A 22,795-nucleotide genomic window follows, 5' to 3' on the forward strand; every position below is an offset into this window, starting at 1 on the left:
ATTTTCTCCTCCCTTCCATTTCTTTAGTAGTTAACTTGACCTCTGATCTCATCATTGTATGGGACCCCCAGTGTGAAAACTTGCTCCATCAATATAGCACCAACTCTGCAATTTATATAGATAATATAATATATAGTATTAATAATATAATAATAATTATATTTAAAATGTCACCAAGTGACCTGCTCAGGGTCACACTACCCGTATATGTCAGGACTCAACTTGAGTCTTCTTAACTCTTTTGCCAGCTCTCTATCCCTTCCCCCACCCCCATAAATAAACAAAAATTAAATCAACAACTGAACAACTTGTCTTGACCATATTTTCTTTTTCTCTTCTCTGCCCTCCCTTCTCTTAGCTTGGGGGTAGTGGGGTGGATTGGGAGTAGGCGATGGGTTCCAGAGTCAAGGAGAGATCTGTAAATGATGCCTGAGACCACAGGATGCCATCCCATGCCAATATAAACAGCCTGTAAAACCCAGCTAAGGAGTTTGGGCTTTATCCATGGGTCCAGGTTTCTGAGGTCTCAAGGCAAGATTCTTTTCTAAATATATTTTTTTATTTACTTTGTTAAATATTTCCCAATTACATGTAAAAAATTTTAACATTCATTTTTTGAAATTTTGAGTTCCCAATTTTCTCTCTTCCGGCCTTACCCCACCTTTGAAATGGTAAGCAATATGATATTGGTTAAATTTGTGTAACAGTAAGCACCCCAACATACACAGGGGGGCGTGCTACCACAGGTTCTTTGATCTGTTTCTCTAAAATGAAAGGCAGCTTTTGAGGGGTTAACAATCACTTTAATCAAGCACAGGTATCATTCACCTAGTTCAGGGGAGTCAGCACCCTGAACTTCAGAGAAAATAAAGAGAAATCAAAGATCAACTGACATGGCTTCCTCTGTCTGACCATAATCAATACATACATCCCAAATCAACAGACAGGTCCAACTGTCTGACCATAGTTACCAGAAAGGAAAGCACCAACATCTGAGTTTTCAAAGCTGGGAGGCTGCTTAGTGGCTTCCCAGAGTCTCTCATTTGGCACACAAACCTTCTTCCAAAAACTCAGCACCAAAATAAAACCACACCTCAGAGTCTTTATACACTTTTTAGAGCCAGAGGCCATCACATCCCTTGAGAACCAGTGCCTCATTAACAAAAGGTGTGGATCTTCCTACAAATCTTCCCAGGTCAACAATGGGTGGGAAAGATCCTCCTTAATCCATTATTCAAAGGAATTATACTTCTTGGTATAAACAAAAACAGCAAAATATCCTCCTTTGCTTGTGCTCACAATATGTGAAGTCATGCAAAACATATTTCCATGTTAGCCATATTACAAAATAAAACACATACAATCAAGAAAAATAAAGAAAGTAAAAAAAATATGCTTCAATCTGCACTCAGAATTCATCAGTTCTGTCTCTGGAAGTGGATAGCATTTTTCATCATGGGTCTTTTGAAACTGTCTTGGATCATTGTATTGATCACAGGAGTCAAGTCCTTCTCAGGTAATCATTGCTCCACCGCTGTGGTTACTGTGTACCATGTTCTCCTGGTTCTACTCACTTCACTTTGCATCAGTTCATATAAGTGAATAATAGAAGTAGCTATAGGTGGATCTCAGTTCCAAATTATTATGCTGCCCTCCAATTCATTTCTTCCTTTGCTTTCCTGTGTTTTCATTCTCTTAAAGTGGGCCTTGAATGCCGAGCTATGGATTCTAGACTTTGGCTGGTGGATAACAGAAAACCACTGAAGGGCTTTGAACAGAGGGAGGCATGATCAGACTGATGCATTGTGGAGATTAATTTAGCTATTCCACGACTTCCCCTGCTGAAGGCAGCTGGGCTATTGCCATAATCAGGCAAGAGGGAATGGGAGTCTGGATGGGATAGCAATGGGAGCGGAGAAGAGAAAGCAGCACAAGGGAGCCAACTGTTTACACAAGGGATTTCCATCTCCTGTGTTATGAGGTCTCTATTTCTGATTCCTTTCTGATTGGCAGGGACTCCCTAGAAGTCTCATCTAAGGTGATCCTTCTCTGACCTCCTCCATTTTAGGGATGTACAAACAGAGGCTTCAGGGCAAGGGAATTGGTGGGAGAAACTGTTCTTTACCAGAATTATGTGGGGAAAAATGCCCATTGTAATGTCAGTGAGCATCCCCTATACTGGCTTTCTTAAGGACCAGTCTCCCTGGCTTGTGATACTCTGGATTAAAGCATTGGTGGTTTCTAGAATTGAGGGATGGAGGGTTCAAATCTTCACTCAATCACTTTTTGTTAAGGTGACATTCAACAATGAATACAAATTTATTAAGCACCTACTACAGATCTGACCTTTGGCAGTTACTATTTATATGACTGGGGACAGCTAGATAGCTCAGTGGATTGACTGCTGGGCCTGGAGTCAGGAAGACCTGAGTCCAAATATGACTTCAGAAACTTGCTAGCTGTGACCCCAGGCAAGTCATTTACCCCTGTTTGCCTCAGTTTCCTCATTTGTAAAATGAATTGGAGAAGGAAATGGCAAATCACTCCAGCACCTTTGCCAAGAATACCCCAAAATGAGACAAAAACAACTAAACAACAGCTGTGTGACCTTGGGGAAGCCACTTAACCTCTTGGGTCTCAGTTTCCTCATCTATAAAATGAAGGAATTGAATGGCATAACCTCTTAAAGTCTTTCCAGCTGAGTCTATCATCTCTGATGAGAGGGATAGTATAGAGGACAGAAAGCTGGCCTTAGAGTTAGGAAGACCTGGGTTCAAGTCTTGCCTTTAACACACATCCTGGATGTGTGATCTTGGGCAAGTCACTGAATTCCTCAATTCCTCAGGCAGCTCTCTCAGACTATCAATTGCAGACCTGCTTTGTAGAGGGAGTTTCTTCACCATCCAATCAAATAAAATCAATACATGCATGCACACCCACACCCACACCCACACACCCACACATACACACATACACACACAAGATGAAAAGAAGCCCCGAGTTCAAGGTAAGGTTCCTTTGGATTGGTTTTAGAGAGTAGAGGTTCTCCCCCAGGACAATCGTTTACTCCCCACAAGAGTCATTTCACTCCCACCTCAACCATGCTATTTAGATTGGCTGAGTTGAGTCAGAAGCTGGATTGGAACTCAGGTCTCCCTGACTCTGGGTCTGGAGTTCAGCTCACTGAGTCATCAACTGCTTCTAATTCTACTTTCAAGCCTCTGTTCTACTGCCTCCTTCTTCAAAAAGCTGTTCCTGTTTCCAGTAGTTGTTAGGGCCCTCGGCCCATCCTGTAATGACCCAGCATTCATTCATTCATGTATTTATTTATTTATATCCCATATTTCTTTACCTGTGGACAGGTGGACCTTCAGGAGAATGTAAGTTTCTTGAAGTCAAGGTCTCTCTCTCTCTCTCTCTCTCTCTCTCTCTCTCTCTCTCTCTCTCTCTCTCTCTCTCTCTCTCTCACACACACACACACACACACACACACACACACACTCACAGAGTCCAGTACCAGGCCCTTTCTGCTTGGTGAACCAGTGACATGTCTCCAAGTGTCCCTTTCTTTCCCCAATCCCCAGCCTGACTCTCACCCTCTTTCTTTTTCTCCTCTTCTTCTTCCTTGCCCTTTGGGTCTTTTTTCAGGTCTCTCTGCCCAGCCTTACAGGATCTGTAGATCATCTAATCTAATCATTTCATTTTACAAATGAAGAAACTGAGTCCTCAGCATGGGGGAGTGAAAGAGTCAGCCCAAGATCACATTCATAATAAAATAAAAGACCTGGGGTTTTAACTGAGGTTCTCAAGCTAATTTTCCCCCTGCTTTATTCTACTAATGATCATCCTAAAGTTCTCCCTCTTGCCTTTAAGGAACCCCAATTTCTCAAGAAGCTCTCCTTATTTCAGAGGAAGAAAGGGATAGGACTGCTGTCCTTGGTCCAAGAAAGCGTCCCTGTCTCCTATGATCAGGGCATACTCTCAGAGCTGTTTCTTCAGCTTTGGGGATGGATGAGTCTGCCCTGAACCAGTCACATACCCAAGTCGGACCTTCTGTGACCTGTTGGACACATTTGTGAGACAGCTGACTGGGGGGTTAGGGCTGTTTGCTGCCACTGACCTGGGAACACAGCCAACCTAGCTGGCCCCTCACAGGAGGTGGAGCCCTGCCTTCATTACCACTGTGTTCTAACCACTGAACCCACCAACCCTGCCAGCATGCAGCACTTCCCTCCTTTTCCTTGATGTCTATCATGGTTCAGATACTCAGTGACCTAATTTCATCTGTAAAATGGGCAGTTTGTACAAGTCTCATTTAAGCTTTAAAATGAGGATAATGAAAAGGCAGCAGACCATGTGGAAAGAGAGTTTTGGCCACTTGAAAGAGGGAAAGATGGGGAGACAAGAGACCCAGTTGTCAATCCCTGCTTTGTGACTGACTTTACTGTGATAGCTTACACAGGTTATAGGATTTACAACTGAATGAGATCTTAATGATCATCCCAAAGGAATCAATTTCCTCATTTTATAGATGAGGAAACTCAGGTCCATGGGAGTGGGGTGGGGGGAGGGAAGACAATTTCTAAAGGTCATATTGATAAGCAGTGGCAGTGCCAGCATGAGAACCCAGGGCTTTTGACTCCAGATCTGTTGCTTTATTTCACTACAACAAATCCTTTCACTTATAAGCTCACAAAATTGGAAAGTGGCTTTCGAAGTCATCTGAATCAACCTCTCCAAGCCATAGCCAATCCAATCGTAGCAATAATAATGAAAATAATAATAGCTAACATTTATATATTGCCAATTAAAATCCAGACACCATGCTAAGTGCTACACAAATATTTCATTTGATCCCCAAAACAATGCTGAGAGGTAGTTGCTGTCATTCATTATTCCCTATTTTACAATTGAGGAAACTGAGGCAAACAGATTTAGGGACTTGCCCAAGGTCACACAACTAGTGTCTGAGGCTGGATTTGAATTGCTTTAGAAGGCTGATGATGAAGCACACTATGCATCTCCTGCTGGAAGCGACTGATGGATTCACAGAATGAGAGATACATTTCTGAGATGGCCAACATAGAAATTTGTTTTGTTTGACTATGCTGGTTACAAGGGTTTTCTTTTTCTTTTAAGAGGAGAGAAAATAAATTTTGTTCATCAAAAAAAATTAATTTAATAAAAAACCAAGCCATTATGAAGTACCTGCTGTATACCGGGCACTCTGCTAGGTTGAAGGGATACAAAGATAAAATAAAATAATCCCTCGGCTCAAGGAACTTCCTTTCCTTAGGGAAAAACAACAGATTCACATAGACATAAATACAAATATATATGAAGTAAATTTAAAGTAGTTTGGTAGGAAGGAGGAGCCAGCAGCTGGGAAGGCCTCCTGTAGGAGGGAGGAGGTGGCATTTAGTTGAGTTTTGAAGGAAGCTAGGAATTATAAGGGAGTAGCTAGGTGGTACCGAAGTGCACAGAGTGCTAGGTCTGGAGTCAAGAAGATTCATCTTCTTGAGTTCAAATCTGGCCTCAGGCACTTACTAACTGTGTGACACTGGGCAAGTCACTTCACCCTGTTTGCCTCAATTTCCTCACCTACAAAATGTGCTGGAGAAAAAAATGGCAAACCACTCCAGTGTCTTTTCCAAGAAAACCCCAAAAGGGGTCACCAAGAGTCAGGCATGACTTAACTGAACAACAAAAAGGGACCCAATCACCACAGAATGTTAGTGTTGGAAGGGATTTCAAAGGTCATCTAGTCCAATCCATGTGTGACCAAGAGCCCCTTCTCCAAGAGACCAACATGAGGAGGAAGGCATGGGGCAAAGGCCTGGAGATAGGAAAATGAATATCATGTATGAAGAACCACAAATGGATTAATTTGGCTGAAATACAGAGTTCACGAAAGGGAGAAATATATAATGTCTCAAAATGACCTGGGGTTTGAACTGAGGCTCTCAAGTTAATTTTCCCCTGCTTTATTCCACTAATTATCATCCTAAAGTTCTCTCTCCTGTCTTCAAAAAATTCCAGTTTCTCAAGAAGCTCTCCTCATTTCAGAGAAGGAAAGGGATGGGACTGCTGTCCTTGGTCCAAAAAAGTGTCCCTGTTTCCTGTCATTAGGGCATACACTGATCACCAAACCTTGATGGGGAAGGACTTTAAATGTCAAATAGAAAAGCTGACATTTTGTCTCAGAGATAATACGGAGCCACAGTAAGTGGCTAAGGTTGAAGTAGGAGGGGTGACATGGTCACAGTATCCACCTCTGTAAAAATGAGAGAGTTAGTCTAGAGTAGAGGCCCCAGTAGGACCTGCAGCATTCCTGAATGCCACCTGAACCAGTTTAAAATATCACTGGGAAATATTTAACAAAATAAGTAAAAATACAGTAGAAGATCATAAGATGATGTTACCATGTGGTTTTCTAAGTCAGTAAAATCATGGTGGCCTGCAGGGATCCTTGGGTCTGGTTTAGTGGACCTTTTCTATTTGAGTTAATTTACATCACTGGTGTAGGTGACCTCTCCGGTCCCTCCCAGCTCTGACATTCAATGGCTCTGCCCAAGTCGTGTGATAGGCTTACTCCCCTGCTTCACTTCTACCACCTGGCTAGGACTTCATCCATGTTAGCTACAGGTACCAGAGAGATTCCCACAGAACAGAAGAAAAGCGAGGGTGGCTGCTTTTAATAAAAGGATCCAATTTATTTCAGTTTAAGGCAGTGTCAATACACAGCAGCTCCCACCAAAGACTCCACCGAGGACAACATGGGTTAGAAATACGACCATCATGCACAGAACAAAGAGGAATGGAACTGGACAGGGACCGGCAGGCAGGGAACCCCCGGCTTTGGGCACAGATGTATTACTTGGGAGCTGGGCAAACAAGGGAGTGTCTCCAATGGGGATTTGAGGGAAGCTGAGTGTTCAGTGGGCACAGGCAGCCCCATGCAGCAGGATGGACTGGCATGCATCACCGACTACCTACTTGGGGGTCAAGGGTGGGCATGTGGGGAGCCAGCCTCTTCATGTCACCTGCCACCCAGAAAAAACACCTTCCCAGGTTTGGGCAGAGATAGCCCTCATCCTGGAGAGCTGCATCTAGGTTTGTGGGGCCTGCTTCTCCTAAGACTGGAGTTAGGACTGGATACAACTGGGGTACTTTATACTCAAAGGGGGTCCACATCTGGCATGGACTATTGACCAGACATTACTCCAGTGAGGGGGCATTTGCTTGGCCCGGGTACTGGGGACACAGGTTTTCAGGGGCATGGAGGAGGGAGCCACAAATTTTGCAGCATCTATAATTCAAATCTCTCTCCTCTCCAGGATCTGAAATTCCACTATTAGAGATCCATTTCTTTGGGTCTGTTCTGAGGGGAGTCTTCAGTGACCCCCCAATATCATGCAAATATCCCATTATCATACCTAAATGGGGCAATCTTTAGCAATAGAAATAGGAGGGAGCTCAGGTCTGTGGGGGGCAAGTAGAGGAGTCAGGTTACCAGGGGAGGTAGAAGGGTGTGCCTGATCACCCCTCTCGTTTGCTGCACACTTTTGTCAGAGGGTTGACCTTGCACAGACCGGAGTGTGGACTGCCCCACAGCCCCCTCCCTGCCTTGCATTGTGCCCTGGCTGAAAGATTCTTTAACACCCTCCTGAAGCTCAAATGGTCAGGAAAGAAGCCAGACAGAGGAGGGAGTGAGAAGGTTTCAGAGCCTCTCCCTCCTCCTGTCCCCCTCAGGGGCTGGGTCAGGAGGTAAGCTGGCAGGTGGGGGTGGGGAGAGGGTAGGCAGAAGCTCCCCATCTGATTGGCTCAGCTCCAGCAGAACGAGCCCCGGGCTCTGGAGCTCCTGGGAAATCCTTTGTGGGGGAAGGGAAAGGCTTGATGCCCTCTGTCCTTGAGAGGAGAGGTCTGCCCTCACATTGCCGCACCTCATTTGGCAAGGGAGACAGGAGGCAGCGAGCCCAGGGACTGTGGAGGGACACAGTTTCCTGGGGGGCTGCCTTGGTGCCTGGCTCCTGATCTGATCCACTCTGATTCTCTTCTGTCCCAAGCCACTGGGTCTCCCTATTATTCTGTGAAGCCTTGCCCCCCCAACCCAGTGAGTCCCTCTTCCTTGCCTCGATCCTCAGGAGGTCCAGATGTTTGTGACACTGGCTAGGGGGTGGGTGTGGGTGAGGAGAAACAGAGGGAAGAGTCAGGGCTCTGGGTGGGGAGAACAATTGGGCTGGTGCTGGGCCCCTGCAAGATGGGAGGTTAGGGACTCTGGCAGAGAGTCAGAGGCATGGTGAAGGGTTCTGCCTAGGAGGTCCCAGGCTCATCCTTTAGACTCTACCCCCTCTGGTCATTGTGGATCACTGGGTATAGTGGGAAAAGGCCTTGGAGATGATCAAGGCCAAATCCTCATTTTACAAATGAGAAGACTGAGCTGCCTCTCCACCCCCTCCCCACCAGGGATGGGTGACTTGCCAAAGGTCACATCAGTAGTAAATGACAGAGCTGGAATTTGAACCTCAGTGGTGTGTGTGTGTGTGTGTGTGTGTGTGTGTGTGTGTGTGTGTGTGTGTGCGTGTGTGCAGGCGCATGTCCCAGGGAACCCACACCTCTTACCACCCCACCTATGCCCTGTCCTTAGATGTTTGTGTGCATAGGGGAAGCAGGTGGAGTGTGCGAAGGGGACCGAGATGGGGTGTGGGCAGGAGGTCCTGGGGGTGGGCGGGGACGGATGCCTTGTGCTTTCATGTAGGAGACCAGCTGGTCAGGGATCTCAGCCAGTACATCTCTGGCTAGGCGAGCCATGCTTAGCACATGATTCCCCGTTCGATCCACATAGTCCCGGAATGGCACAAACTAGAGAAACAGAGAAAGGCTGTCAGACCAGGCTGCTGGCAGCACCCTCCATCCAATCAGATCACCCCCCGACCCTATCCTCTCAGCCAAGGGAAGCAGGCATGGACTCGTATCAAAGACATCCACCTCCTAAGGGTGTGGGGACCTCTCCTATGGTCAGAATTTAGTATGACTGCAACAACTTAAAAATTCTTTTGAGTTCATGTGGCTATTACAGCCCTTTTGAATGAAGTTTATGGTGCCATCCTGTTCAAAGTACCATCATAATTTCTAAAAGGAACATGGGAGATTTTTCCAATAGACTTATAGTTCTGAAGGGCCCTGGCCTAAGCTTTTGGCAAGGACCCCTTCTCTAGGGATTTGATTCTTGTCTGTCTCATCTTCACTGCCTCTGATACCACTAACAGATTAATGAAACCTGTCCCTCTTGAAATTCTCCTCTTATTTGCTTCCAGGACACCCCTTTACTGGGTCTCCCCTCACCTCTGTGGCTGTTCTTTCTGTCTCTCTTAGTGGCTGCTGTTCATTATCATCACTGTTCCCCAAGACTCAGCCCCAGGCCTGGTTCTCCTATTCCTCTAGGTTGACACTGGTCATCTCTTGTGGTTCCAATTACCACCTCAGCATGGATAATTCCCTGCCACTTATATCTCTAGCCCTGATTTCTCTCTAGTCTTCCTCACTTCAGGTACTTAGAAGAGAGCTACTTTTACAGATTTCACCAAGATCTTAAGATTACCTGTCTCCCCTTTCCCTCTCAAATCTGTTGCCTTCTCTTGATCACTCCTTGATTATCAATGACACCACTTTTCCTGCTGCTTTCAGACCTTAAACTTCTGGAACTGCTTCTGATTCAGTATTTATTCATGTCTGTGTCAGGGGGGCGCAGCTAGGTGGTACAGTGGATAGAGCACCATGCCTAAACTCAGGAAGATTCATCTTGAATTCAAATCTGGTCTCAGTTACTTACTAGCTGTGTGATCCCTAGTCACATCACACTTTGCCTCAGTTTCCTCCTCTGTCAAATGAGATAGAGAAGGAAATGGTAAACCATTCCAGTATCTTTGCCAAGAAAACTCCAAATAGGATCATGAAGAGTCAGACACAACTGAAATGACTGAACAACGAAAGGAGACCTAATTAACACAGAACATCAGTGGTTTAAGGGACCATCTAGTCCAATCTGTATGTGACCAAGAACTCCTTCCAGTATCCTTCAGCCTTTGCTCGAAGACCCCCAACAGGGAGGATTTTCAATTTGTTTTTTCTCTTCAGCATTTCTCACTGCCCATTCCTCTCATGTTCACAGTCTCTTCTCTCTACCCCTAGACTCCTGCAATTCCCTCCCAGTTAGCCTCCATTTCCCCTTCCCTTCTATCTCTCATTTATCCTTTTCAACATATCACTGTCTTGTTGAAGGACTTTCAGCTGCTCCCTATTTACTGATGTTCAGTTGTATCCAACTCTTTGTAACCCCATGGACCATGGCATGCCAATACTGTCCATGGGGTTTTCTCAGGAAATATGCTAGAGTAGTTTGCCATTTCCTTCCCCAGTGGATTAAGGCAAACAGAAGTTAAGTGACTTGGCCAGGGTCACACAGCTAGTAAGTGTCTGAGATTGGATTTGAACTCAATTTCTGACTCTAGGTGCAGTACTCTATCCATTGAGCCACCCAATTGCCTCTAATACAGATGCCTTTCCCAGAGAAATACATAACCCAAGGGAATACAGATTCAGACACATAAGGAAAACCACTCAGGTCACCAGATTCCCTAGAGCTATGCTGATGCTCTCCATCCTATCGGCACACTCAGTACAAGGGATACAGTGTAAGGGTCATCAGGCCAGAGATGCAGGCTCTTTGTGCTGCCTTTGCCTTAGGATAGGAAAGAAGTCAATGTTCTCCACACCTCATAGTTCACTTTCCTTGTCCCATCTCCCTAGCTGTGGTGACAACAAGTGCCCTGGAGGTCAGGGACTGTGTCTGCTATTACCTTTATAATATATGTGCTCATCAGAGCTTCTGGCACAATGTTGTGTACTCTTGCAGGTACCTAATAAACTAGTCAATTGTGCGATTACGAAATAACCGGAGTGTCTACTATGTGACTGGCACTAGGCTAGACCCTGTAGGGGATACAGAAAGAGTAAAGACATGACCATTGCCCTCCAGGAATTTATAATCTAGCTGGATGGGCAGAACACGGATAAACAGAATGAGAAAAGAACAGAATGGCCAACCAAATGCTATAGATTAGGAGTGCTAGCTGGGCAAGATCAGGGGATGAAATAGTCAGGGAAGACTTCCTAAAGAAAGTGGGCCTTGATTTGGGTCTGGAAGGATGAGGTGAATTTGGATAGATGTGGAGGTTGGTGGGAGAGGGAGAGTGTGACTCTGGTGTGTGTGTGTGTGTGTGTGTGTGTGTGTGTCTGTGTGTGTCTGTGTGTCTGTGTCTGTGTGTGTGTGTGTCTGTGCATGTGTGTGTAGGAGGTCCTTAAAAATGGGTAGGATTGCAAAAGGTAAAGAATGGAATAGGGTGGAGGTGGGAAGAGCAGGACACATGTCCACGAAGATAGGGAGGTGGTAAGAAGCATGAAATTGAGTCCCCATCTTCATCCAGATTGGCCCAGGGTTCCAAGTACTGTTCTTCCTTTGTCCTCCCCAGTAAAGTCCCCATGGGAGAGGAGAGGGTACCATATTCAGCTGAGAGACTAGAGACAGACAGGCTGGGTAACTCAGGGATGGGGGCCTTTGGACAGCTACCTGGACAATGTCACGCTCTGCTAACTTCCCCCGGGAGGAGATCCGGATGTCATCACCGTCCAGCTCAACCATGGCTGTACCAAGAAGAAAAGATCATGAAGGTTTAATTGAGGTATAGGCCTGGCCTGACCACAGTAGGGTTTCTGCCTGGAGGGGCTTCCTCTGAATTTGTGTATTCCCACATCTCCACTCACAATTACAGATTCACTGAATGTCCAAGTTGGATAAGGCCTTAGAGACCATCTAGTCTGGGAGCCACCAACCTGAGGTACACATACACTCAAGCTGTAGAGGAACTTGTGGAAGGGTCTGGGGAATATCTAGCAAATAGTTCTATTATAAAATGGAAATATTTCAAAATACTAGAGCTAGTGAACAAATGTTCCTATGTAATGAGTAAAGCTTTCTTTATGAAAAATAATCTTTTTATTTTAGTTATTTCTTTTGTGTATATGCATAGTAAATGCTGGACTTTATTTCCTTTTATATTGTAGGAAATTCTACTGCAAGTTAAGAGATATAAGAGAGGGAACATGTTGTGAGCCCCTGACCCAATCCAAGCCTTAATTTTTCTTTCATCTAAAACTGTAATCACAAGGAGTCATGGTTTGACTGGGTTTGGCTCACCACTGGCACAAACCACTATATCCCTATAGCGTAGTTAAAAACCTTGAGGATAGCCATAACTGAGAAACTGAGCCAACCAGGTGATTAGCCAGCCTCTCTTTCCTTAATCAGGCTGGTGCCTGGACAACAGACATACCGCCTCTCCCAGAGTCACTACCTAAAGCCATCCCACCAGGGCCTGTTCTCTGCTGACAGAGCCTTTGAGAACCCAGGGTCACCTCTTATGCTGAGGCCAAGAATCAGAGGAGGAAGTTAGTCTTTCATTTTACAGGTGAGGAAACTAAGGCTCAGTGAAGGGAATTGACTAGCCCAAGGTCTCACGGGAAAGGGCAAAATTGGAATGAAGACCATTTTCTAGATTTCCCCCTCAGAGGTCTTTCCTCAATAGCCTACTGCCAACCCTCTCCTCCTCCCCTAGGTTCTCAAAGTCGAGTGAGAAGAGTGGGATTTGGGGCATTGCTGGGCAGGGCAGTGAAGAAAGGCAGCTGAAGGGTGACTGAGAGTTTTGTATACCCCAGACCAATGCATAAGAGTTGTGTGTGTGTTCATAGACATTGGGAACTGCTCCACACCTTCCTTTTACAAATATCACTCTGTGCACTCACCTGCCACTAGGGACAGCCAGCTAGACACACAGACACACACATATATACATACACACATACATACATACATGTGTATGCATATATGCATACATACACCCACACCTTCACTCACCAACTCACACACATCTCAGGGCTTTACTTCATTACTTCCCAGGGCAGATTTTTCCACTCTAGCCAGGAGGCAGCAGGTAATGATGATCATTATCCGAATAATAGCTAACGTTTATATAGCATTTACAGGGAAGAGGGGACCAGCCCCCAGGGAAGAGGAGACCAGCCCCAGAGTCAGACAGTGCTGATTCAAATTCTGCCTCTGATGCTTAGTCCACATGTGATCTTGGCCAAGTCACTTAACTTTCCTCAACCTCACTTTCCTCAACTGTATAATGAGGGGAATGTTCTAGATGACTTAACCTCTGAATTCTCTTTTAGCTCTAAATTCAAATACTATAAATTACTTGTCCCTTGTCACCTGAATATGAATCTCCCATTCCTGCCTTTGCACATCATTCTTAGAACCCTGAATTTGTCCTCCCTACACAGCCTGACCCTCTCCACCAGCCTGAATAAAATTCCTTTCCTCCCAGAAATCTGTTTGGTCAAACCAGATACCTGTCCCCTTGAGACCTACACACAGTGTTTGAAGCATGTAAATGTAGCCACAGTTTGCAAAATTTACCTGGATTCACAGGAACATAAATTTAGAGCCAGAAGGGACCTTAGGGGTCATCTAGGCGAGACTTATTTGAGAGTTTTGGGGGAGAAGGGGAGGGAAGAAATGTCCCCACATCTCCTTTAAGTGTTTAAATTTTGTCCTCCCTCAGGACAATGATGATCATCATGAAAATGATAAAAATAACAGCCTGTATAGCATTTTGCTGTTACACAAATCAATTGATCCTCCCAATTCCCCTGGGAGATAGGGAGAGCAGGGGTTTTTAATGCCCATTTTACAGATAAGGAAACTGAGTCAGAAAAAGGTGAAATAATTTGTTCAAGGATCACATCGCCCATCATTGGTGGTGCAGGGCAGAAGATAACACATCCACACAACCAGTGATGATCTCTCTATTCCTGTTCTTTCTCATTCATTCTCTCTCTCTCTCTCTCTCTCCCCCTCCCTCCTTCCCTCTCTCTCTCCCTCCGTCTCTCTCTCTCTGTTCCTCCCTCACACACTCCCTTCTCTTTCCTTTCATAAACACTCCCTTCTTTCTGTCTTGTCTCCCTCACTAGCTTTCTCCTCACACATACTCTTTCTTTACTCTGTTTCTCTCACAGACTTTTCTTTCTCTTCTATCTCTCTCATACAAGCTCTCTCTTTTATAAGCTTTCTCTCTTTCCTCTCACATACTCTCTCTTTTACATCCCTCATACATACATTCTTTTTTCCTTTCAGACTTTCACACAGACACACACACACTCCCTCTCCTCTCTCCCTTGTCACTCTTTTCTCTCTCCCTTCCTCTCTTCCTTCTCTTCTCTTCTTTCCTCTCTCTCCATCTCTCTTGCACACATGTGCTTGCTCTCCTTTTTCTTCTCTCTCTCCCCCTCTTTCTTCTCTCCTCTCTCTCTTCTTTCTCTTCTCTCCCTCCCCCCTCTCAATCTCTCTCTTTTAACTCTCTTTTCTCTTTCTCTTCTCTCATGGAGAGAAGCAGTTGGAGCCCACCCCATGGGTCCCATGGTGCCCCTAGGGAAGCATAGAATGATAGGAAAGGAAGAAGGAAAAGGAAAGCAACTGGGTCTTACCATCAAACTCAGCCTGGCCAACGCCCACGATGATAATGGACATGGGGAGTTTGGCAGCCTGTTGGGCAAAGAGCACCAGTGTAGGAAGCCAGAAGGAAAACAGAGCACACCGAGAGGGAGAAGAGGCAAAGAGATGGGGGTGGGGGGAACCATAAGGAACAGCAGAAAGGATACAGAGAGAAAGAGGTAGAGTGAAAGGGATAAAAAGACAAAGAGGGAGGAAAGAGTAGAGGGAAGAGAAAGAAAAAGGGAAAGGCAAGGTAAGAGAGAAAAGGAAGACCAAAGAGAAGTCAGAGAAGAAGGTCAGACAAAGTCAGACAAAAAGACAGACAGAGGATCAGAAACAGGGAGAGAGACAGGGAAAGCGGGGATTGGTCTAAAGTCTGACACCCAGGAGTAGCAGGAGCCCACCCAGGATGGGCTCTTCCCCTCTGCGTTTTTCTCCAAACTTAACCTTGACCAGTAAGAACCTGACACTGCTGGGTTAGCAATAGGAGATTCTTCTAAGTTTTATTTGGGGCAGGGAGAGACACTAGGGCTGCCACCACCTCCCCCCAGCCATATCCTCTAGGACTGCCCTTGTTGAGTTTTTCTTTCCTCCATCAATTCAGGCCCCTTAATGGTCTGAATTCATTTGATCCAAAGCTAAAAAGGCAAAGAACCTCAGGCCCCCTCCCAGGTTCTCCCTACAACTCTATACCCACATGCAGAACAAAGTTTCAGGCCAAACACTGGGTGTCTAGCAGCAAGGCCACAAAAGAGGCGGGGATGAGCAAAAGAAGATCCAAAGCCACCCCCATGACATTTCCTTCAGATCCCCACCCAAGAATTTGCCCATCCCATTCCCTCAGACTCACATTGACGATGGCTTCCTTGGTCTGTGCCATGTCGGAGATGACCCCATCTGTGATGATCAGCAGCACGGAGTACTGGGAACCATCTTGTACAGTTGCTGCATGCCTTTTGGGGTTTTTTTGGGGGGGGTTAGGTGGCAGAACCTAGGCAGGGTCTGAGGAGGGGATGGGGTGGCCTCTAGACATAATCACCTTCCCTTTCTCCCCCACCCAGGAAGAGGAACTCTGTGTATGAAACTGACTGAGAAGGACCCGAGTGAGGCTGAAGCAAGACATTGGTGCCAGTATTTTGGCCTAAAGGCATGTGTCTTCAGAGATGAGTGCGTCTCTCCGAGAAGGGGGTGAGGGGGAGGGTCTCTCCTGGAAGGGTGTCGAAAGGGACTCACCTGGCCACGTGAGTGACCACTGGCGCAAAGTTGGTAGGGCCATAGAGCTGCACAGTGCGAAGGCTTCGGTGATAGGCCTCGAGGATGCCATCAATACCACAGCAAGAGGGGTTATCTGGATTGCCATTCTAGGAGCAGAGGACCAGCGGGCTCCCAGAAGGGGAGACAAGGGAGCAAAGGGAGAAGATGGGGAAAGGGATGGGAGGCAAAAGGGCAAGACACCCAGGGGCAGGGAGGGAGGGGCAAAGCTTGAGGCGGCCAAAAAGGGGACAAGAATAGTTCTATTTCAGGGGGAAGGAGGATGGGAAGAGCAGTCTGCAACCTGGTCCAGATGATGAAATGCAAAATATTCCAGAATGACTCTAAAGTAGTTCAGAATTAGGCTTTTTGAAAAGTGCCTAAACATCTATACTCATTGACGTAGAGATATCACTGCCAGGCATGTATCTCAAGGAGGTCAAAGTCTGAAAGAAAGGTCCTATTTGGCCCAAATATTTATAACATCATTTTGGGGGGGTAGTAAAAAACTGGAAACAAAGAGATGCTCATACATTAAGGACTGACAATAACAAGTTGTGGAAAATGAATATAATGGAATATTATCACATTTTAGGAAGAATGAATAAGATGTAGGATGAGCTCAGAGGTGCAAGGGAAGACTTATGATGAAAAGTGAAACAAGCAGAATTAGGAAAAACAATATACACAATCACTCCAGTAAGGTAAATGCAAAGCAAATAAGCAAAAACAAAAAATAATTAAAAACCCTAGACAAATAAAGAAGACAAAACAAAATGCTTGAAGCTTAATCCTGTGGAATGACAGAGATTGATTCCAAAGATGAGAAAATGCATCTCACCCCTTATTTGCAGAACTGGGGAACTCTACGTGTGGAACATTACATGGACTATAAGACTTCATTGCTGAATTGCTTGCTTGGATTTTTTTTATTACAAGGGATGGCTCAATGAGGAGAGAAGGGGGCTGAGATGGGTTCAAACATGGAAGTGATGTAAAAATGAAAGCAATCAATAACAATTAAAAATCAAATAATTATTTTTAAAGATAAATATATATTTATATGTTATATATAAATAATAAAATAAAATAATAAATAAAAATTCAAAATCACAATTAAAAAAGAAAACTGGAATTTAGGACTAGCCCCACCTGAACTCAAAACCAGAAGGGAAGCACCCAAGGCAAGGGATGGGGGTGGAGATCCTAAGGGGAGGGCACAGAGAAATGTCCCAGGGAGACCATATAGTGGGGGCAACAATGCAGAATGGGGGCCTAAATCCCTAGTACAAGAGTCGCCATGACTCCTTGCTGGCATGGGCTTTCCTCATGCTGTGGTGGGAAGGAAGAGAATGGTAGAAGAGGGTAGTATATAAAAACACTGGGTTTTTAGTGGCCCTCTCCAACCTTTCTAGGCTTCTTATACTTCACCTCTCCCTTACCCCATTTAGTCCATGGTCTAGCTACATGGCCCCCTTGTTGGGCAATAGGTGGGCATGGTGGTCCTGCAGAAGTTTCAGAGAACCCTGCTCATCCTGGCTTGGTAATCTTAGTGATTGGGTTCAAATCTTGTTGCATGTTGAAGGAAGGTAGAAGAGGAATATTCCAGATAGTTCAAAAGGTGAAGACCATGAGGGTTCTCTGCATCCCACTGTTCTGGATACTTACTGAGTTCTGAAGGACTGCCATGAAGCTGAACTCATTTCCCTGTCCCCACACCCTCTTAAAGTCATTAGAGTTTAAGTCCTTAATTGTTGAGAAAGGAGGCAACATCATGGGATCATCTTCATGGGCTCAGTCTAATCCAGCTCAATCCAATAAGTGTTTATTAAATGCCCCCGATGTGCCAAGCACTGGGGTCCAGAAATGAAAAACAGCTCCTGCTCTCAAGGAGTACATATTCTACTTGGGTTGGGGGTGGGGCAGGAGGGAGAGATGTATGTCTTTGAATGAAGTTCTACTACTCTGCCATTCTGGGCAAGCTGATTCATGGGCTCAAATGGCATTTCATCATTTTTCACCATTCACCTATTCTCTTGTCTCTTCTCCAGCAATCTTACCTTCTTTCTTATCCTGGGGAATACCCTTGCTCCCTGATCCCTGCCTCTGGATCAACTAAGGGCCTTTCTAGACATCTCTTAAGTTTTTACATCCTCTTTTCTAGGTTGTGTGAGTATGTGTATCTCTGTGTGAGGGGGTAATTCAACCAAATTTCTCCTCCTTCCACTCATCTCTGAGCTAGGATGGGTCACAGGGCCAGCTTCAGAGAGACTCAGAAGTATGAGTATATGAGAAAGGGACTGGGGGTAGGGGGGGTGGGTTAGAGAACAAGCTAGTCTGGTAGCTCTTGGGGTCACTTAGTGGTCCTAGGGACCTCTAGGCTGGGGTAGCCATCCTCTGTTAAAATGTTCTCCTTCTTTCGCATTTTAACTCTCCCTCTGGATTATCAGCACCCCCAGCTCCTCCCTAATCCTGCTCTTGCTCTCTGCCCCAGCCCGACGTTATTCTTGTCTCTCTCTCTCTCTCTCTCTCTCTCTCTCTCTCTGTCTCTCTCTGTCTCTCTGTCTCTCTGTCTCTCTCTCTGTCTCTCTCTGTCTCTCTCTCTCTCTCTCTCTCTCTCTCTCTCTCTCTTCTCTCTCAATCTCCTCTCCTCTCCTCTCCTCTCCTCTCCTCTCCTCTCCCTCTCTTTTTTCCCCCATTTCCAGGCTGACCTCAGAGGAGATACGTACCAGTGGGAACTCATGGGAAACTCTGCCATCAGGAGGAAGCTTGGCCCCAAAACCCAGGGCTGGGAACATCTTGTCACTGTCATAATCCTGGATGATCTCCCCGACGGCTGTGAGTGCCAGGGCATAGGCATTCAGCTGGTACGGGCTCATATAATGCAGGGAAGTAGACTGGGAAGGGTTGCCTACAGAGACAGGGAATGTCAGGCTGACCTGGGCTGATCTGAGAACAGATCCCCACTGCCATATCCTCTCCTGAGGTCCACCAGAGGCCCCCAAAACCATTGCAGGGGCTCAAGGCAAAGTCCTTTTCCCACAATAACCCAGATTCAATGCAACTTAATTTAATTCTATTGGACAAACATTTACTAAACACCTACTTTTAGTTCCAGGCACTATGCTGGATGATGGGGATTCCAAGACAAAAAAACAAAAAGATATCTGCCCTCAAGGAGGATATATTTTAATTTCAATAAATTATTATGTCCTTTGGCTCTATCTTCATACACATTAAAATTAATAAATCTGTACTGCCCCCATGCATACCATGCTCATTCTCCCCTCTCCTGTCTATTTTTACCCTCCCCATCCTGATTAGGTTGTATGTTTGTCCTACATTTTAGACATCAGGGAGATGATGACATGACTTGCAGTTGACTTGGATTTGAGTAAGGGAGGGTTGTGCAAGGTCACCAGCCTCACTTTCTCCTCCGGAGCCACTTGAGTCCAGTGGCCAGATATTCATCAGGAGGAGTGGAGATGGTCCAGGATGCAATGGGAGACCCTGGCCCTTGTAGACTAAGGTCTTTTCAAGTTCTCCCTTTGAGTGAAATAATGCCCATTCAGCTTGAAGTCCCACTGGAGCACTCTAACCCACCAACCTTGCTTCTCTGGATAGGAAGAACTTGCTGCATGTGCATTGTATGTGTATTGATCACTGTACACCTTGCATTATTCTCTGGTTACTTCATGTGTGGGTGTCTGTCATTATATCAACTGAATTGTAAGCACTTTGAGGGCAGAGAATAGTTCCTCATCTCACCAACAGTGCAGGTCTGGGCATTTCCTAGACTCACAATGAGTACCTATTGATTCCACCTAAAAGGACTAAGCCTGACCCTACTAGAAGCTAATTTCAGGCCTGAGAAGATGGTGAGTGAGGATGCCCCCTCACCAGTAATGGAGGGAGATGCTAAACCAGTGAAGCAGCCCAGTCAGGTAAGAGACAGGGTGGTAGAATGGGTGGTGCTCTGGACCACACATCAGGAAACATGGCTCCTAGTCCTTCCTCTGATACTGGCCTTTAGAGTAACCCTTGTTCCCCTTACATGTAAAACCAAAGACTACTGGGATTAGAAGGGACCTCATCTTACAACCCCCTCATTTTATATGCAGGCCAGTATTAAGTGTGGGGGGTACAAGGAAGGGCAAAAACAGTCCTTGTTCTCAAGGAAATGGAAGAGAAAACATGCAAATAGCTATGTATAGAGAAGATATAACCAGGGTCAATGGAAGGTAATCTCAGGGAAGGGAAGGGGCTCGAGGGTGAAGAGAAAGGTCTTTTGCAGAAAGTAGTGTTGGAGTTGAGTCCTAAAGGAGACCAGGGAAGCTAGGAGCCAGAGATGAGCAGGGGGGAACGTATTCTAGGAATGGGGTAGAGTCAGTACAAATGCATAATCAGGGGGATGGAGTATTGTATGGGTGGAACAGCAAAGGGGTCATGTAACTGGCTCATGGACTAAACAGGGCAAAGGGGAGGTGAAGTATAAGAAGCCTAGAAAGGCAGGAGAGGGCCATTCAACTTTAAATGCTAAAGAGGGTTTTAAATTTGATCCTACAGGCAATAGGGAGCCACCAGAGATTAGTGATTCAATACAAGGGGGAAAAAGGCTAACAATAAGAGGTATATTAAAGAGAAACAGAGGGCAGTTAGGTGTTGCAGTGGATTGAGTGCTGGACCTGGAGTCAGGAAGACTAATCTTGGTGAGTTCAAATCCAGCTTCAGATTTACTAGCTGTGTGACCCTGGGCAAGTCACTTACCCCTGTTTGCCTCAGTTTCCTGAACTGGAGAAGGAAATAGCAAACCACTCCAATATCTTTGCCAAGAAAACCCCAAATGGGGTCACAAAGAGTCAGTCCAATTGAAAGGATGGTATAGTACAACAACAAAGGAATAGACTGCCTCTGAAGGTACCAGGTACCTCCTTCCTCCTGGTCTTTAGGCAGAGGCTAGATGACTGCTTATTAAGGCTGTTAAAGAGAGAATTTCTGTTCAGGCTCCAGTTGTGCTGGCTGGCCTCTGAGAGTCGTTCGATGCCCTACCCAAGGTCACACCAACATGCTCGGTGGGTAATAATGACTTAATGGGTTACTCCTCCCCTGTAACATGTTTACACTAAATAGGGGCCTTCTCGCCAAAAGGGCTGACTTCTGAAGGTCCCTTCCCCCTCTGAAGTCCTTTGTTCTGGAGAGACAGAGAGAGGGCCCTGGTAGCTCCGAGTGAGGCCTGGGAAAACTGGAGCCATGCAGGGTGGGTACAGTTCAAAAGGTCCAGAGAAATGAAACAAGGGGCAGGTTGTGAGGCTAATAATGAATGGATTGTTTAGTGATGTGATGCCTAGTAACTAATGAAACCTGATATCCCAGAGGCATAGGCATAAACAAACACAGGCCCGGCTCAGGGGTGTCTAGGAGCCCCAAAGGAGAACAAGGATCAAAGAGAGCCTAGGAAAAGTAAGGCACACTGATATAGCTAATAGCTTTCTATCACTTTAAGGTTTACCAAGATATATGTATAGATCACAAATATAATTTTTAAATATATATTGTTGCTGTTCAATTGTTCCAGTTATCTCCAACTCTTCATGACCCCATTTGGGTTTTCTTGTCAAAGATACTGGACTGGTTTGCCATTTCCCTCTCCAGTTCATTTGACAGATGAGGAAACTGAGGTAAACAGGGTAAAGTGACTTGCCCAGGGTCACCTAGCTGATAAGTGTCTGTGGTTGGATTTGAACTCAGGAAGAAGAGTCTTCCTGACTCCGGGCCCAGGACTCTATCCTCTGTGATAGAGTGACACACACATACATGCATATGTATGTTATTGTATGTGTATGTGTGTAGATGTATGTATGTCATTCGGCAGTGGGATCGGTGCCTGTGAGTAACCACTGCCCTTACATCCTGGATGGGATAAGGAAACTCAGTTTCAAACAATTATTGAAATAATAATAGCAGCTATCGCAAAGGGTTAGTGTGAAAATCAAGTGATATATATGTATAAACACAACCACTTGCATGTATACATGTGTGTATATGTATGTTCAAATGTGCAAACAAACCTACATGCATGTTTATATATGAGCCGGTATGTGTGTATTACACATATATGCATATTATCTCACTTGATCTTCACCCTAGTCCTTTAAGAAAGGTGCTATTATTACTAAAATTAATCTTTGAGACAATCTCCTCATGTCATCCAGGCTGGAAGGACAGTGGCTCCTCATGGGAGTTTATCCCACCACTGATTGGCTCAGGAATTTTGACCTGCTCCATCTCTGCCCTGGGACGGTTGCCCCTCCATAGGCAGCCTGGTAGCCAGCCCTTCACTCTTGGGAGCTCATCATATTGGTGCTAGACTTCATGAGGACACCTAACTGACTTAGCATTGCTGCCGCAACTTAGAATTCCTGAGCTCTGGCAATCCACCAGCCTCTCCAGCAGGAGGGACTACAAGAATGTACCATCAGCCTGAGCCAACAAATATTATTATTATTTCTCTTTTATAGAGGGGGAAACTGAGGCTCAGAGAGGTTAAATTGCCTGTCCAGGGTCACATAGCTAATAAGAGACTCAGATGATAGTCAACAAGCAATAATTAACTGCCTTCTAAATACCAGGCAGGGTGCTAGGAATGAGAGATAAAAAGTGAAACAATCTCTGCCCTCAGAGTGTTTACATTTTACTAACAGGATACAACATGTTTACGGTTAAGCACACAGAAACTATATAAACCTAATTGCACAGTAATTTGAGTCTAAGGTAGGATTTCAATCTAAGCCTTCCTGACTCCAAATGTCATGCTTTCGCCATTTTGTTCTGCTAGATCTCTTGGCCTCTGAGAGTACATTACTGAGGGTCACAGAACTGAGCCCTGAATTTTTTTTCCTATAGCCAGCTGCTGAGCAGTTTAGGTTCAGA

At 45.4% G+C, this 22,795-nt stretch overlaps 1 protein-coding gene across 5 annotated transcripts in view; it reads right to left on the bottom strand.

The window, feature by feature from the left end:
- Positions 1-6,689: 6,689 nt before the first annotated feature.
- CPNE5 (copine 5) overlaps positions 6,690-22,795 on the bottom strand; it is a 209,361-nt gene continuing 193,255 nt past the window's right edge. For 4 of the 5 annotated variants that reach the window (XM_072641939.1, XM_072641940.1, XM_072641943.1 and 1 more), the window contains 6 exons: positions 18,595-18,776; positions 15,848-15,975; positions 15,465-15,567; positions 14,608-14,665; positions 11,630-11,703; positions 6,690-8,862 (listed from right to left, as the gene is read on the bottom strand). In XM_072641939.1, coding sequence (XP_072498040.1) covers positions 8,644-8,862; positions 11,630-11,703; positions 14,608-14,665; positions 15,465-15,567; positions 15,848-15,975; positions 18,595-18,776 — 764 coding nt within the window. In that variant the 3' untranslated portion in view covers positions 6,690-8,643. The remainder of the gene's footprint in view (positions 8,863-11,629; positions 11,704-14,607; positions 14,666-15,464; positions 15,568-15,847; positions 15,976-18,594; positions 18,777-22,795) is intronic. The other variant, XM_072641941.1, reaches the window with a different exon arrangement.

Source organism: Notamacropus eugenii, chromosome 2 (genome assembly GCF_028372415.1).
Source record: "Notamacropus eugenii isolate mMacEug1 chromosome 2, mMacEug1.pri_v2, whole genome shotgun sequence".
Lineage (NCBI taxonomy): Eukaryota > Metazoa > Chordata > Mammalia > Diprotodontia > Macropodidae > Notamacropus > Notamacropus eugenii.